The sequence below is a fragment of the Hippoglossus stenolepis genome, chromosome 21 (assembly GCF_022539355.2).
Source record: "Hippoglossus stenolepis isolate QCI-W04-F060 chromosome 21, HSTE1.2, whole genome shotgun sequence".
Classification (NCBI taxonomy): Eukaryota; Metazoa; Chordata; class Actinopteri; order Pleuronectiformes; family Pleuronectidae; genus Hippoglossus; species Hippoglossus stenolepis.
Window position 1 is genome coordinate 16,449,261 of NC_061503.1, and position 13,005 is coordinate 16,462,265.

At 42.4% G+C, this 13,005-nt stretch overlaps 1 protein-coding gene across 1 annotated transcript in view; it reads left to right on the forward strand.

The window, feature by feature from the left end:
• Positions 1 to 9,817, forward strand: part of LOC118100866 (protoheme IX farnesyltransferase, mitochondrial) — a 29,564-nt gene extending 19,747 nt beyond the window's left edge. Inside the window, exons 5-7 of the mRNA XM_035146373.2 lie at positions 2,952 to 3,022; positions 6,126 to 6,358; positions 8,715 to 9,817. Coding sequence (XP_035002264.1) covers positions 2,952 to 3,022; positions 6,126 to 6,358; positions 8,715 to 9,151 — 741 coding nt within the window. The 3' untranslated portion in view covers positions 9,152 to 9,817. The remainder of the gene's footprint in view (positions 1 to 2,951; positions 3,023 to 6,125; positions 6,359 to 8,714) is intronic.
• Positions 9,818 to 13,005: the final 3,188 nt, after the last annotated feature.

Here is a 13,005-nt window from a genome sequence, read left to right on the forward strand (position 1 = left end):
TATATATATTTGCCTATTGATAGTAATGGGGTCACTTATTAAGTATATTAAATCATTCCCTATATATTCAATTATTAACACTTTATTGATGACATGTATAATATACTGGTCAAGTTTCCCTGCTGGAAATTGATTTTATTGCCAAACATCCACCAAATGCTCTGTCAGTCAGTTTCACAGTCAAGTTACTTCAAGTCAACGCAGGTGACGACCTGTGAAACTCTCATCAACTCTAAACAGATCCACTCTGAACCTGGAGACCTACCTGTTAGCAGCAGACGTGCACGCACACAAACGGCCCAATTATTTAAATGCCATCACTGTAACACCGTGGCCGTGTTGGGGCGGAAATAATGACAAGGGCTGATGTGAACCAGATGAGGCGCTCTGACTTAAAAGGCAGAGACGGAGGAACGCGAGCAGAATGTGACAAACTGAAAAGACGGGGCAGCGCGCACACAGTGGGAAGGACTGAGTGACTTCGACGTTCACATCAAATCATCCATACACACTGACGACAGGTTCACCCAAACAACGGCAGTGCTGTGGATCTTGTGTTTTGAAATACTCGTCTCTCTCCTCTTTGTTCTTGCACATGGTGCAGGTGCCTTCTAATCCTGTAGGGGCACAATGCAACGGTCCTTTTTTCTCACATGTGGAATGATGTTCTTGGAAACTGAGTGGATCCGTTTTATGTGAGCCGAGTTGCAGCGAGCTTGGCCCTCGGCCCGCCTGCGCCCTGTTTCAGCACTGCTCTGGCCACAAAGTGCATTTCTCTCTCATGCGGCCCCTGACCTCCTGACGCATTTCCTGACCCAGGAAATAGAATTAACACCTCAGCCGGGGCCTTGGGGTCCCACAGCCGCATACACAGCTGCGCTCTGCCCTCGCCCAGTCCACTCAGCCAGCTAGTGCTCCATGACAACTCCATGAAGCCAAGATGGAAAAGGGAAGCGGGAGATTTTCTTTGGAGCATGTGAAGAGCTTATTCCACCGCTATTTTTAATATCTTTGGTTGGTTGAGGAGTTTTAGTGCTGCAACTTCAGCAGTAACAAGAGCCAAATGAGATATATTTACCTACTTTATAATGTGTGGCCGGCACCACCATGAAAGGCTCCGCTTCTTTTATTACTTATGCTAATTTTGTCCTCAAAATAATGTAAAAAGAGGAAGGCAATTCCTCTTTGACTAAATGTCACTGTGATCCATTTCTCGCCTGAAATGAAATCCTGAGAAAGGGCAATAACAGCTCATGCAAACCACGCTAAAATATAACACTAGCAACGACCAGCAACACATTCGACCCGGACGGAGATTCAAGGTTGGAATTTGGAAAGACGTGGAATCCCAGTCAGGTGACTCTGAGCAGCCCACTCTCCTAATGCTCTTCAAAATAAAAAATCTATATAATATGAAATGCAGTGCCTTCCACCAGGGGTTTTCTTAATAATGTCCAGTGTCATAAGTGCAGTAAATCTGAGGACTGGGCTTTAAGGAGAGAAAAGTGGATTATCTGTTTATTAGACATTTTATGTGAACCATATATCAGAAGAGATGGATCTTGATATTCTGAAGCCTTAAGAGCTTTATCTGTTTTCTTCATTAGTCGAAGGGTCTTATGCAGGCAGGCAAATGCACACACTTTCGGTCGCTAACACACACACACACAAAGAGGGAGAGGGAGATTAGCCAGTTCCTGCATATAAGCGCCCCATGTGTTTGCATTTAAGTCACACATTGCCAATCTCATGGGAGCACTTTGAAGCATACTCCTCCAGAGCAGATCATAAAACAGGAGTATAAGTAGTTTTTCACATAGTTGTATCCCAGAACACCCCGCCACCAGCGCCACCTCCCACCCAACAGCTCGCCGCCACCGCCTCCACCTTCCACCTCCAGTCCGTTTACTCTCCCGAGTGGTGGGGCGAGCGTTTGGCTCAGAGGTTTCGGATGTGACCGTGCCCCGAGCCGCTCCTCTTCCGTTGTTTCTCTCCACATGTGGCAGGGAAACACTCACAGAGCCGGAAGTGGTGGAAGTCTCCCATCTTTGCTTTTCCCTGTACATTTTATGCGGCTCTTACCAAGCTGACTTAGCAGGTCTGTGCTAACAACAGAGAGCAAGGAGGCAGAGAGAAGATGTAATGTGTCATAATGGCTGCTTGCTTTCAAAAACTGATTTAAAAGAGAAAAAGGGAATGAATGGAAGAATAAATTATCTAAAAAAAGGAAGGACAGACGTACCTTGGTTAATGGTCCCTGGTTTTGAGTGTTGTGAATATTGTTGTTAAAGCAAAAAGCTGCAGATGAGTTGCAAATGTATAGAATATTTGTTTATTTTGATTATGTTCAAGTAAATAAAGATGCTGTAAATATATTTCAATAAGTAAATAAGAGTTAAATAATAGGTAATAAGTAAACATTTGATTTTGAGAGCAGGTGTTTGTGTACATTATCTTTTTGTTTCTTTAAAATGTTTCAAACTTATCAACTCACTAAAACCAAACTGAAACAAAGACCAAAGCAACGTAGAAGTGGTCTGAAAAGTAGGAAGTTGTCGTGTGTGTACTTTCGGGTGGACCAGGCTATTTTCAACTTTGTGCAGGACTTGACATTTGTTTTTTATTTGTTTGCATCTGCAGGAATATTGCAACACAAACATCTGTGTCTTCGACCTGAACAGCTCATTGTTGAAAACAGAAAATTAGCATCTGTACCTTTTAAACGTTTGGTGTAGGAGGTGTGCAAGAACTGCATATGAAACACACACCCGGTTAAAAAGTGTTAAATCTAAATTCAGCTTTAAACCACAAAGTGATGAGTTTTCATTGCTGTATTATACATAATGTGATGTGTGGGCATGAAAAGAAACTGAGTACGTTTCCTCCCTTTTCTTGTCTGAATGTGTCTGGAACAGCATTTGACCTTTTAATGTGTTCCTCTGTCTCTGCAGTACTTTGAGGTGCCGTTTGACTCCAACATGAACCGTACGAAGAACCGTCCACTCGTCAGAGGACAGATCAGGTACAGCTTTCTCTCTCTTCTCCTTATTTAACAGCATTTTTCCCATGATGTTGTGTATCAACTATTTAGCGTAGCAGGCCCATCTGCACTTTTTTATTGCTAAAAAAAAAGAGCGTGACGACGGACTGGAGAGTGCGAGAGGCACAGAAACAGCTCAGCATGTTTCGAAATTCAGCTCAGTGCAGACGAGCAAACAACACTAGCAAACTGAATTCATACTGGAACGAATGACAAATTCTGTGACTGCTGCCTTGCTCACTGACAAATAAAACACTAGTGAGCACACATCCAGCACTGATTTAGAGTCTTATTCTTACTTTTGCATACATGTTGCAGCTTTAGTTATTGAGTCATTATGACACTGGAAGACGAGGACTGTAGCTGCCAATAACAGAGATACATGGCAGCAGTGAGGTCCCTCTGCGTTACACCTGTAAGATGTAATGTGAGCTTGTTACCAGGCTGTGGAGGAGGAGGCGGGGGGGGAGGTTGAGGTTACTTGAGCACAATTCGCTTTGTTACCTCCAGTATTTAGATGAGAAATTAGCTCTGCGTTGGTACTCGATGAACTGCCTGCATCACCGTGTCGATACAAATCTTTGTAAAACTGCCACAGGTGTTTCACAAATGCCCGCTTCACCAATCGTCAGTGGTTGTTTTACTTCTCTTACAGGAAAAGCTCCACATCTCCTCTTTCATTTTTATTCAGGAGCAAACAGCTTATTATCTCACAAGCAGCCAGCAGGATGCTAAATACCCGCGTTGCCTGCTAATAGCAACGTAGTCACTTTATGACTGAACACTTTGTCAGTATCATAACAGCTAACTCATCCCAAGTTCAGGGATTCTCCCCTGACGTGCTGTTTAAAAGTGGCCTCTCCTGCTGCTGAGCTGGTAATTGAAGATGTTCTCTCACTGTCTAAACACAGCCTCTTCTCCCCGGCTTTTAGTGTGTCGCTGACAAAAAGAGGTGTGCGTCTGTATGTCTGCGAGACACATGGAGACTCTGTGTCTTTCGCCCTGTCTCCTTCCCTCTCTCACACATGCGGTGTAGAGTCGGCGAGCAGATGGGAGGCAGGGACCGACCTGTCAAACAAGCCGTCAGACGGCCGTATTTTACACATTTTCCATGTTGTTTTCAGGACGAGGCTTTTTATGAGCCAAATGATGTTCCTCCACTACATCTGCCTCCCCGCGCGGGACTCTGTCTGCCCAGTGTGATGTAGCAGCATCTGAAATAGTTTCTCGTTTTTATGTCGAGACTACAATAGTGTTTCCCCACCTTTTATTGCTCTTCTGTAAAATGTGAAGTACAGTTTCCCATCCTCAGTTGTGGTTTTTTTTGTAGAGTTTGAAGCTTCCACATGTGGTTTGATGCTAAATAGCTTTCAGATTCGTAAAAGGAAGGAAACACAGAAGATACATTTTCTTTAAAGACAGACTGTGACACACAAATCATGAGTCACGACTGTTGACCTTGCTGGATCAGGTCATTTAGTCTGGAACAGTTAGTCTCGTCAGTTTGGAGACAAAGTGATACGTGTTGTTTTGAATGATTCTTATCGTTTGTGTTCTCATGAACTATCTGTGTTTATTAACCTTTGTCTTCTTTTACAAAGATAGAAGAAAAAAACACTTTAAGGCATTTGATTTTCATGACTGCAATCGTGATGATCTGAATCATTTAACCAGGAGAAATAATGATGTTCTTTAATGGCTGAAAATGGAGAGCAAACAATGAACCAGTGCAGCGTGCTGTGAATAAGTATTTAATTATCCAGCTCTTAGTGCAAATGTATTAACTCACCTTCAAGTCTGGGATTTGAATTTCTTTGTCTAAACTTTCCAGACAAATCGCTGCAAACACTAAATATTTTCACTAGAATCTATAAGTTGTACATTAGTCCCTAAAGGCAGCGTGACGTAGTCCAGACGAGTTTGTTCTCTGCAGTTTCTTCACCTCGTCCTCTTTTACCTCTTGATTATTTAACAGTTTTAAGTGGATTCATCCGGTTTCTTTAAGCTAATGGGTAAAAATCCCTCACGTGTCACATTTGGATCCAAGTCCTTGATTGTTTTCTAAACAGCTGCCGACTTCGCTGGCGTTCTGTGTTGACTTTACCCACCTGACGTTATGACTGCGGCTGCATCCGACTGTAAGCAGAGGACAGTAAACCCACCTCAGGCCATGTGACACAACCCCCCGCCGAGCCAGCCCACAGCCAGACTGTCAACAGCCCATAGCCAGCCTGCACGGCCCCACCTCAGCCCACATAAAACAGACATAACACCACTAATCACATTAATGCACCAATCTCTCTGCTCGGCCGCGCCACCAAAATAAAAGCCCCGTTTGCTTTTTGAAGAAGAAGGCCTGCGTTTGGTCAAGATTTTAATCTGCCCTCTCTTTAATTTATGGAGCATTTACTGGTGAATTTGAACCAGACCCGACCATCACTGCTTTCAATAAAAGATGAGGGGAGGAGGAGGAGGAGGATAAAGGAGGAGGAGGTGGAGGAGGAAATCTTCATCCGGGGTAAAAGCCTGAGCCACAGCGGTTTTCTTCGGCTAGTTTTGATCTCTGGTGTGTGCACATGCTATTCATCTTGCAGGGCTACTTTTATCCCCGACAAACTCTTATCAGATGAGCTTCCTCTAAGCCTCCCGTTTTGAGATGCAGCCATGCAGGGCGGCTCACTGTCAGTGTGTGGCCTGGGTGTGTGTGTCTGTGTGTGTCTGTGTGTGTCTGTGTGTGTGTGTGTGTGTGTGTGTGTGTGTGTGTGTGTGTGTGTGTGTGTGTGTGTGTGTGTGTGTGTGTGTGTGTGTGTGTGTGTGTGTGTGTGTGTGTGTGTGTGCGAGAACAGGTTTGACTATCTGGTGCCTGCACAAGCCCACAGACGTTCATCATTCCGTAGTTCCTTTGGAAATCAGAGGCTTTTGTCCCTGCCTGTATTTTGTGTACTGTAACCTGTGTGTGTATATATATATATATATATAAAAACATCAGAATCTCATCTCATAAACCTGCTTTTGTAAATATTGAATGGTTTCTTTGCTGATTTAGCTGATTATCATATCCTCTCTCCCTCCTGTCTTCCATCAGTCCCCTCCACGCCGTGTCCTTTGCTCTCGCCTGTGGGATACCCGGGGTCGCTCTGCTCACGCTGGCTGTGAACCCGTTAACAGGCTTCCTGGGCGCCCTCAACATCTTCCTCTACACCTGCTGCTACACACCTCTCAAGAGGCTCAGCATCACCAACACCTGGGTGGGAGCGGTGGTGGGCGCCATACCTCCTGTCATGGGCTGGACGGCTGCCACAGGTTGTCTCGGCCCAGGTACGACCACATATAGATGATGCCACTGAAACATTAAGTCCACTGAAGCATTTTCAACACATTGAAGTCATTTATGAAGCAAAGAAACCAAATGGGTGGATTTGCTGCTTTTCTCTGTTTTACATCACTGTAAATTAAACATCTTTGGGTTGTGGACTTGAGATGAAACAAGCACTTTGAAATAAGACACCACTCAGGACTATGAAAATGTGAAGTGGGGCTTTTCAAAGTATTTAGAAATTCAATTAAACCAAATGGTGGATTAGAACAAACTGCCAACATTCAAAGTGAATGAGTAGCGTTTGGGTCGGAGCCTCCAAACCCAAACCTGTAGAGTCCTGAGTTAGTGGCAGGTTTCGTTTTAATCTGCAGCTGAAGCCAAGAAGCCATTCAATCTATTGAAAATACTTTTTTCGATTTAACAGGTTGTAGTTTTTCAAAGGAGAATAATGTGCCATCTTATTTTTCTTATACGATAGTACATCGAATATATTTGCGGTTTTTGAGGCAAATAATTTCAAAATGTTACCATTAAACAATTAATAGAGAAAATGAAGAGCAGATGAATCGATAATGATGATAATTGTTGCCGCCCTTGTTTTATCTCACGTCACTGTCTCCCTGCTCAGTGTGAATTGTTGTTCTTCACTGGGTTCACTGGGACGTGTCGAACCAGGCTGGATATCACACCACACAAAGTTTTATTTACACACAGGCCAGAATCCCTGTAGTGCTGTTAGTTGTCCTTGTTCCTGCAGAGTTCGACGGCACTTATTCTAAGTGGCTTTGCACAAAAGCATCTGCCAGATGAATGTTAGGTTAAGTGAAGAGACGGAGACTTATTCAGCTTGTTGGTTGCACACATTTAAGTTTTCTGTTATGGCAACTGTATGAAATGTGTTTTCTCATGTTGCTGCCATTGCCCAGGGGAGCACTCGCTCAACTTAATATTTATATTAGTGGCTTCATTCAACATCATGTTTATTGAGTTTACTGGCTTTTCATCTATGAATTAAAATACTTTTATTCCATTCCATCACTGTGTTTATAGGAGAGCCACTAATTCCATAGCAACTGGTCTTCTTCATTAAAGCCACAATCTAGTCGGCACCGAGGCTCGGCCTTTGACATGAAGTTGCCCTTTTGAATGAACTGCATGTTATCAAATGATTAACGTCGGTGGAGGAGGGAGAGAAAGAGAACGAGAGAATTTGAATGATACGGAGCCGGCTGCGGTGCACACGCAGGATAGTAACCGCAGTAACAGACGAGACCAGAAAGACAACACGCACACTGCAAATTCACTAATGCAATAACACAACGCTAACCACCAGTAATGGACAAGCTAACATTAGCCCGCCTGTGCTATGCTACAAACTGAATATAATAATGGATGAACAAAGTGAAGCCAATGCGGAATTGCCAGTTTTATAAAATATGCCACAAAAGGTATTTTATTGAAGCAAATGTTCCCGACTGCACCTTTTTAAATATAGGAAAAGTATCTTCCTGTCACTCTATGCACTGATTTATTTAATAAATAGTAACTGTTGTAATAACAAATAACGAATTAAAACCAATGTGCACTTAAACGAACGTCAGTGTGATGAGAACAATCTAAAACGACAGAATCCATCTTTGAGAAAAATGAATGTAACCTGACTTTTTAGTTTGGTCCATGTCCCATCCACTAACATGGAGGAGGTGGGGTTTATGATTAATAGTGCAGCCAGCCACCGGGGGGCGATCAACATGCTCATGTTGTCCATCTTTATATACGGTTTATGACTGAGACAATATTCGTAGTAACTGTACGTGTTGGGAGGTTTTTCAAAAGTTTTAACTCCATAATTGAATTTCCATGAGTTAAAATTTGATTCAGCTACTTAATCAGTAAATCATTCATTAAATAGCTGTGACACCGAGTTTTAAATATGAGATTATACATGAAGACGACTTTTCTGGCTCTGAGTATTATTTTGAAATACTTGTTTTTCCTTTTTAAAATAGACCAAAGTGTTGATGTCTCCCACTGGGTGTAATCAAACTTGTTTTCAGAAAAAGTCAAAGCACTTTGCTAAATATTGTTTGTTTTTTTTTAATTAAAAACAATGTTTTGCAAAGTGGTTATTTTTGTGCTTTGAATATATAAATGTTAAAGTTCTCTGTCTTTTATTGCATTGTGAGATTAATAAGAGGAACTTTTATCCAGACATTGCAACATATTTCAGCACTCGGTGTAATATTTGGCAGCTGAGTATGAATTAAAGAAGCGGCACATTAGTTTGACTCCCTCAGACTCTGCTTCATTAATCCTCTCCCCCTTCCTCCTCCTTTTATCTCCCTCTCCCCCCAGGTGCTTTGTTGCTGGGTGGTTTCCTGTACAGCTGGCAGTTCCCCCACTTCAACGCCCTCAGCTGGAACTTGAGGGAAGACTACTCCCGCGGCGGCTACCGCATGATGTCCGTCACCCACCCTGGCATGTGCAAGCGGGTGGCCCTGCGCCACAGCCTGGCTCTGGTGGGCCTGTCCACCTTAGCACCCGTGCTGGACCTCACCACCTGGACCTTCCCCCTCATCTCCCTGCCCATCAACCTGTTCATCAGCTACCTGGCCTTCCGCTTCTACCGCAAGGGCGACCGCAGCAGCGCCCGCAAGTTGTTCTTCTGCAGCCTGTGGCACCTGCCCATGCTGCTGCTGCTGGCGCTCACCAGTAAGAAGCCTCGCAGGGAACCGGAGGAAGCGGCGGCTCTGCCTGCGGCCGCTGCTTTAACCGTCACCCTGCAGAGCTAACTCCTTTAACGCCCCGACGCCTCTGACTGAACTGAGCTGCTCCCTCAGTGTTGCTCTGACCACTCGTCCTGCCGAGTCGGGGGCCGGATGGTGGCCACCTTATCTTACCTGTTTAGTGGCAGCCAGTGGTACTCACTGCAGATCAGGAATGATTGTGATCAAAAACAGCGGATTTACAGAAAAACACACTGAATCATTGCACCAGTTTGTGATCATTTCAATGTGTGTGTACTGTGTATATTCTGTATTTATTTGTGTAGGGGCCCGACGGTTCCTCTGTGTTGTACAGCGTAAATTGCTCCTATGGATCCACGCAGCAGCTGCGTCTGCAGATTTATCCAATGCATCGTCGAAATGCAATTAAGAAGATGGACATGAAACCAAAAGATTTATGTTTGATTTTAGAAAATGGGGGCAAATATAATCATGTTCAGAAGCAGCTATATCTTCGCACCAGATGTGTGTGTCACTTGATCCCGGCTACTTGACAGTTATAAAAGCCTCGTCGCATTTGTCCACTCAGCAAATGCACCGATGGGTCTTTCTTTAACGTAACGGTTCATGTCAACACGGTTCACCGGCACCAAAACGAAAGGGAACAGTTCCCTCCTGTCGGAAAAACAAGGGCAATCGTTCTCTTAACAATAAACAAAGTGATGATTGTGATTCTGTCTGTTGTGTCCTCATTGACTCGTTCACTGTACCTGAAGTGTGAGCCTCGCTCTCATCAAACACACAAACCTTGTTAGGTGCTGCTGAACCAGATTAAAGTTCACTTATAGCCTTAGTGGATGTGTTCGCTTTAAGCACAAACGGCCATCCGTCCAATAAGCGCCGCACCTGTCAGTCAACATGTGCTCCCCTTCCGCACTTCACTCCTAGTTTTGGTATTTGGTTTCGTTTGCGTCGCTGCACTTGAGAGAAGCAAGCGTCCCCCCGTTCCCCTCGCCGCCATCCTCCCTCCATAAAAAGGGCTGAGGGATTTAGTCAAGGCCGGGAGACCTGAAGCGGATCGACATCCTCGTAAAGTGTCTGACCGGACACGGCGTTTCATATCGGAGGGCGAAGGGGGGAGAGATCCAGCCACCTGTTGCAGTCGGGCGGAAAAAACACACACATGCACCAAACCTGTGTAGAATGATGTCACCATCCTCCATGATGTCACACTATCTGCACCTCTGGACCTGCAGCTGGAACTGCTGCCGTCTTTTAGGAGATTAAATATGCACACGAAGTATTCGAGTTAACTGAGTTTTCAACCGTTGAGTCTGGTTCTCGAGGTTTCTTCTTATTAAAAGAGTTTTTCTCAACAGTTGACAAAGCGCGTCGTTGGAACTGTTGTGTTTCTCTATAATATTGTGAGTCTTCGACATTACTATGTAAAGTGCCTGGAGATAGTGTCTGTTGTGTCTGGTGCTATTTGGAATAGAATTGGAATGAAGACACAATCTGAAGAGGTTTGTTCTCCTGGAAGTAAATTCATCCTTTTTGAAATTCTCATTATTCAAAGTTAACTGTGAAAGTTTGGCTGAAGTTTATAAACTTAGGAATTATCCAAAAACTCCTAAAAAAGAATTACTTTTCATAACTCTGCTTGGACGTTATTCTCCAGTTTCATGTGCTCACCCTAAATCTGAGTTTATATCTAGTTGTATCTCAACTAGTTTGACAGATTCTTCACTTGTGCTCATAGGAAAATTGGTTTGCAGCGATAATGACATAACCAACTCTTACGTTAAGCATTTAACATTTTTGCATCCATCAATTTAAGTTTTGAAATGAACATCTGCATTTTTATAAAAAAAGAAATCTGGATTTTTCAGTAGTTTGAGAACTTTTTATTCAGGAGGAATATTTTAACATATTTATCTTCAGAAAAAAGTATTTTAATGACTTACATCATCAGCTAATACACAAAGTGGCAGTTGACCACAAAATAATTCGGCATTTTGTACTTTAAATTTATCGCATGAACTCTCGTGCAGGGTGAAGAAAAACTTGAGAAAGTTCAGTGTGTTATTATTTCATAAGCCAACAATATTTCACGAGCTCTCTCTGGTTTCCGTGCACGGACACATGGAGCTTTCTCTCTTTCCCACTGATATCAGCCATTAAATCATTGATGTTATTTGCTCCGTCTCCGAGTCTCTGAGCTTTTTTTCACGCCAGAGTCAACAAAACTGAGGAGGGGAAATATGCATCTGTAAACAGGGGAGAGGGTCCCTGAGCGGCAATGAGCACTAGAGGACCCCCACCACCACCACCTCCACCACCATGTGCTTTCATATCCGCACACATCAGATGAATGTGGGGGGGAGAATAGTGAGGAACAGATCAGATTCCAGGAGTCTTCAAAAAAAAAAAAGAAAAGAAACCTATAGGCAATGAAACCTCAGGATGACGGATGACCTCTGGCCTCTCCTCAAAGGTCGGCTGTTGCCAAACAGGATCCAAAGAGCTGCAGTATAATCCTGAAGCAACATTTAACACAAACTACACAACGAGACCGGCAGCAGCAGTAAAACACCCACAAGTTCCTGCAGGATGAAGGACAGGAGGAAAACTCTGTGGTGGGAAAAAACGGATAAAGATAAACTTCAGGAACACAAGCAACAGCAGCCCTTTATTTTGTACGTGTTTCAAATTAAATATAATATACACCTCTGATTTAAAACATGCTTTTCTATGGGACTCAGTGTTTTAGGTTTGGGTTTTTACATGTTCATGCTCGTGCACAGTCCCAGTGGATGGCGTGCACGTCTTAAACATGAACACACTCTTCGTCAGTGGATCTATTTTCCTTCAGAAGATCCCGAGGTTGAGTCATCTCCATGTTTCCCATGAAAAAACCTCGCTTTATATTTATTTCTCCTCCACATTTGAACATCAAGTGCATCTTCCCACTTTTCCTTATTCCGGAGCTTTGCAGGACTCGTCCTCAGATATGTGGGGAAAAGTTTAACGTGTAAAAGTTTGAATGACGAGACCAAACTATTATTTACCAGCTATTAATCTGATTCTATTTGTTGTCACAATTTTTAATGTGAAATAACCTCAGCGGTTTTAAGAAGAATACAAATTAATTTACAGCCTATTAATAATTAAAAGCTCTTAAAAACTTTGTTCTGCTTGTTTGCTGCAGAACTTCTTCGAGTTTAGAATCACAACACTTAATAAATAAAACAATACAAAACTATAAAACCACGAGACTTTGTTCAGGGTTTAAGTTTTAGTTTGTTCAAGTTCAATTTGAAGTAAATTCCAGATCCACGCGAGCACGGAAATGGATTTTAACTTGTTGACGAAGTGATTTCAACTTTACACTTTTACACCAGAACACTTTCATTTATTTTAGCGCCGAGAAACAGAAGAACACTCATATGTAAAAAAGTACCTACAATTATTTATAATAATTATTATAATAATTATTATTATAATCATAATCAATTAAGACTAAATGAAATATGAACCTAAATAAATAAATACATTATAAACAGTCTCTACTATCGCAAACTATTATTATTATTATTATTATTATTATTATTATTATTATTATTATTTAGGCCTGTTACTGTTCCTCCAGTCGATTCTTCAGCCGTCAGGGTGAATAAATACAGTAAATTAAATGATTATAAATTAATTAAGTAATTACATAATTAACATGAATTAATGAATCATCTGTCTGACTTTACTTTGACTCGTTTGAATGTAAAATTATAAAAGTGAAAGTCTTGACCTTCGCTTCAGTGTCAGGAGTAAAAACTCAAACTTTGTTTTAACACATAAAAGAGACAAACTCGTGATGAACGTGTGTTTGTGGAGAAATAATTTAAATTCTTCTGATGTGTTTTCAT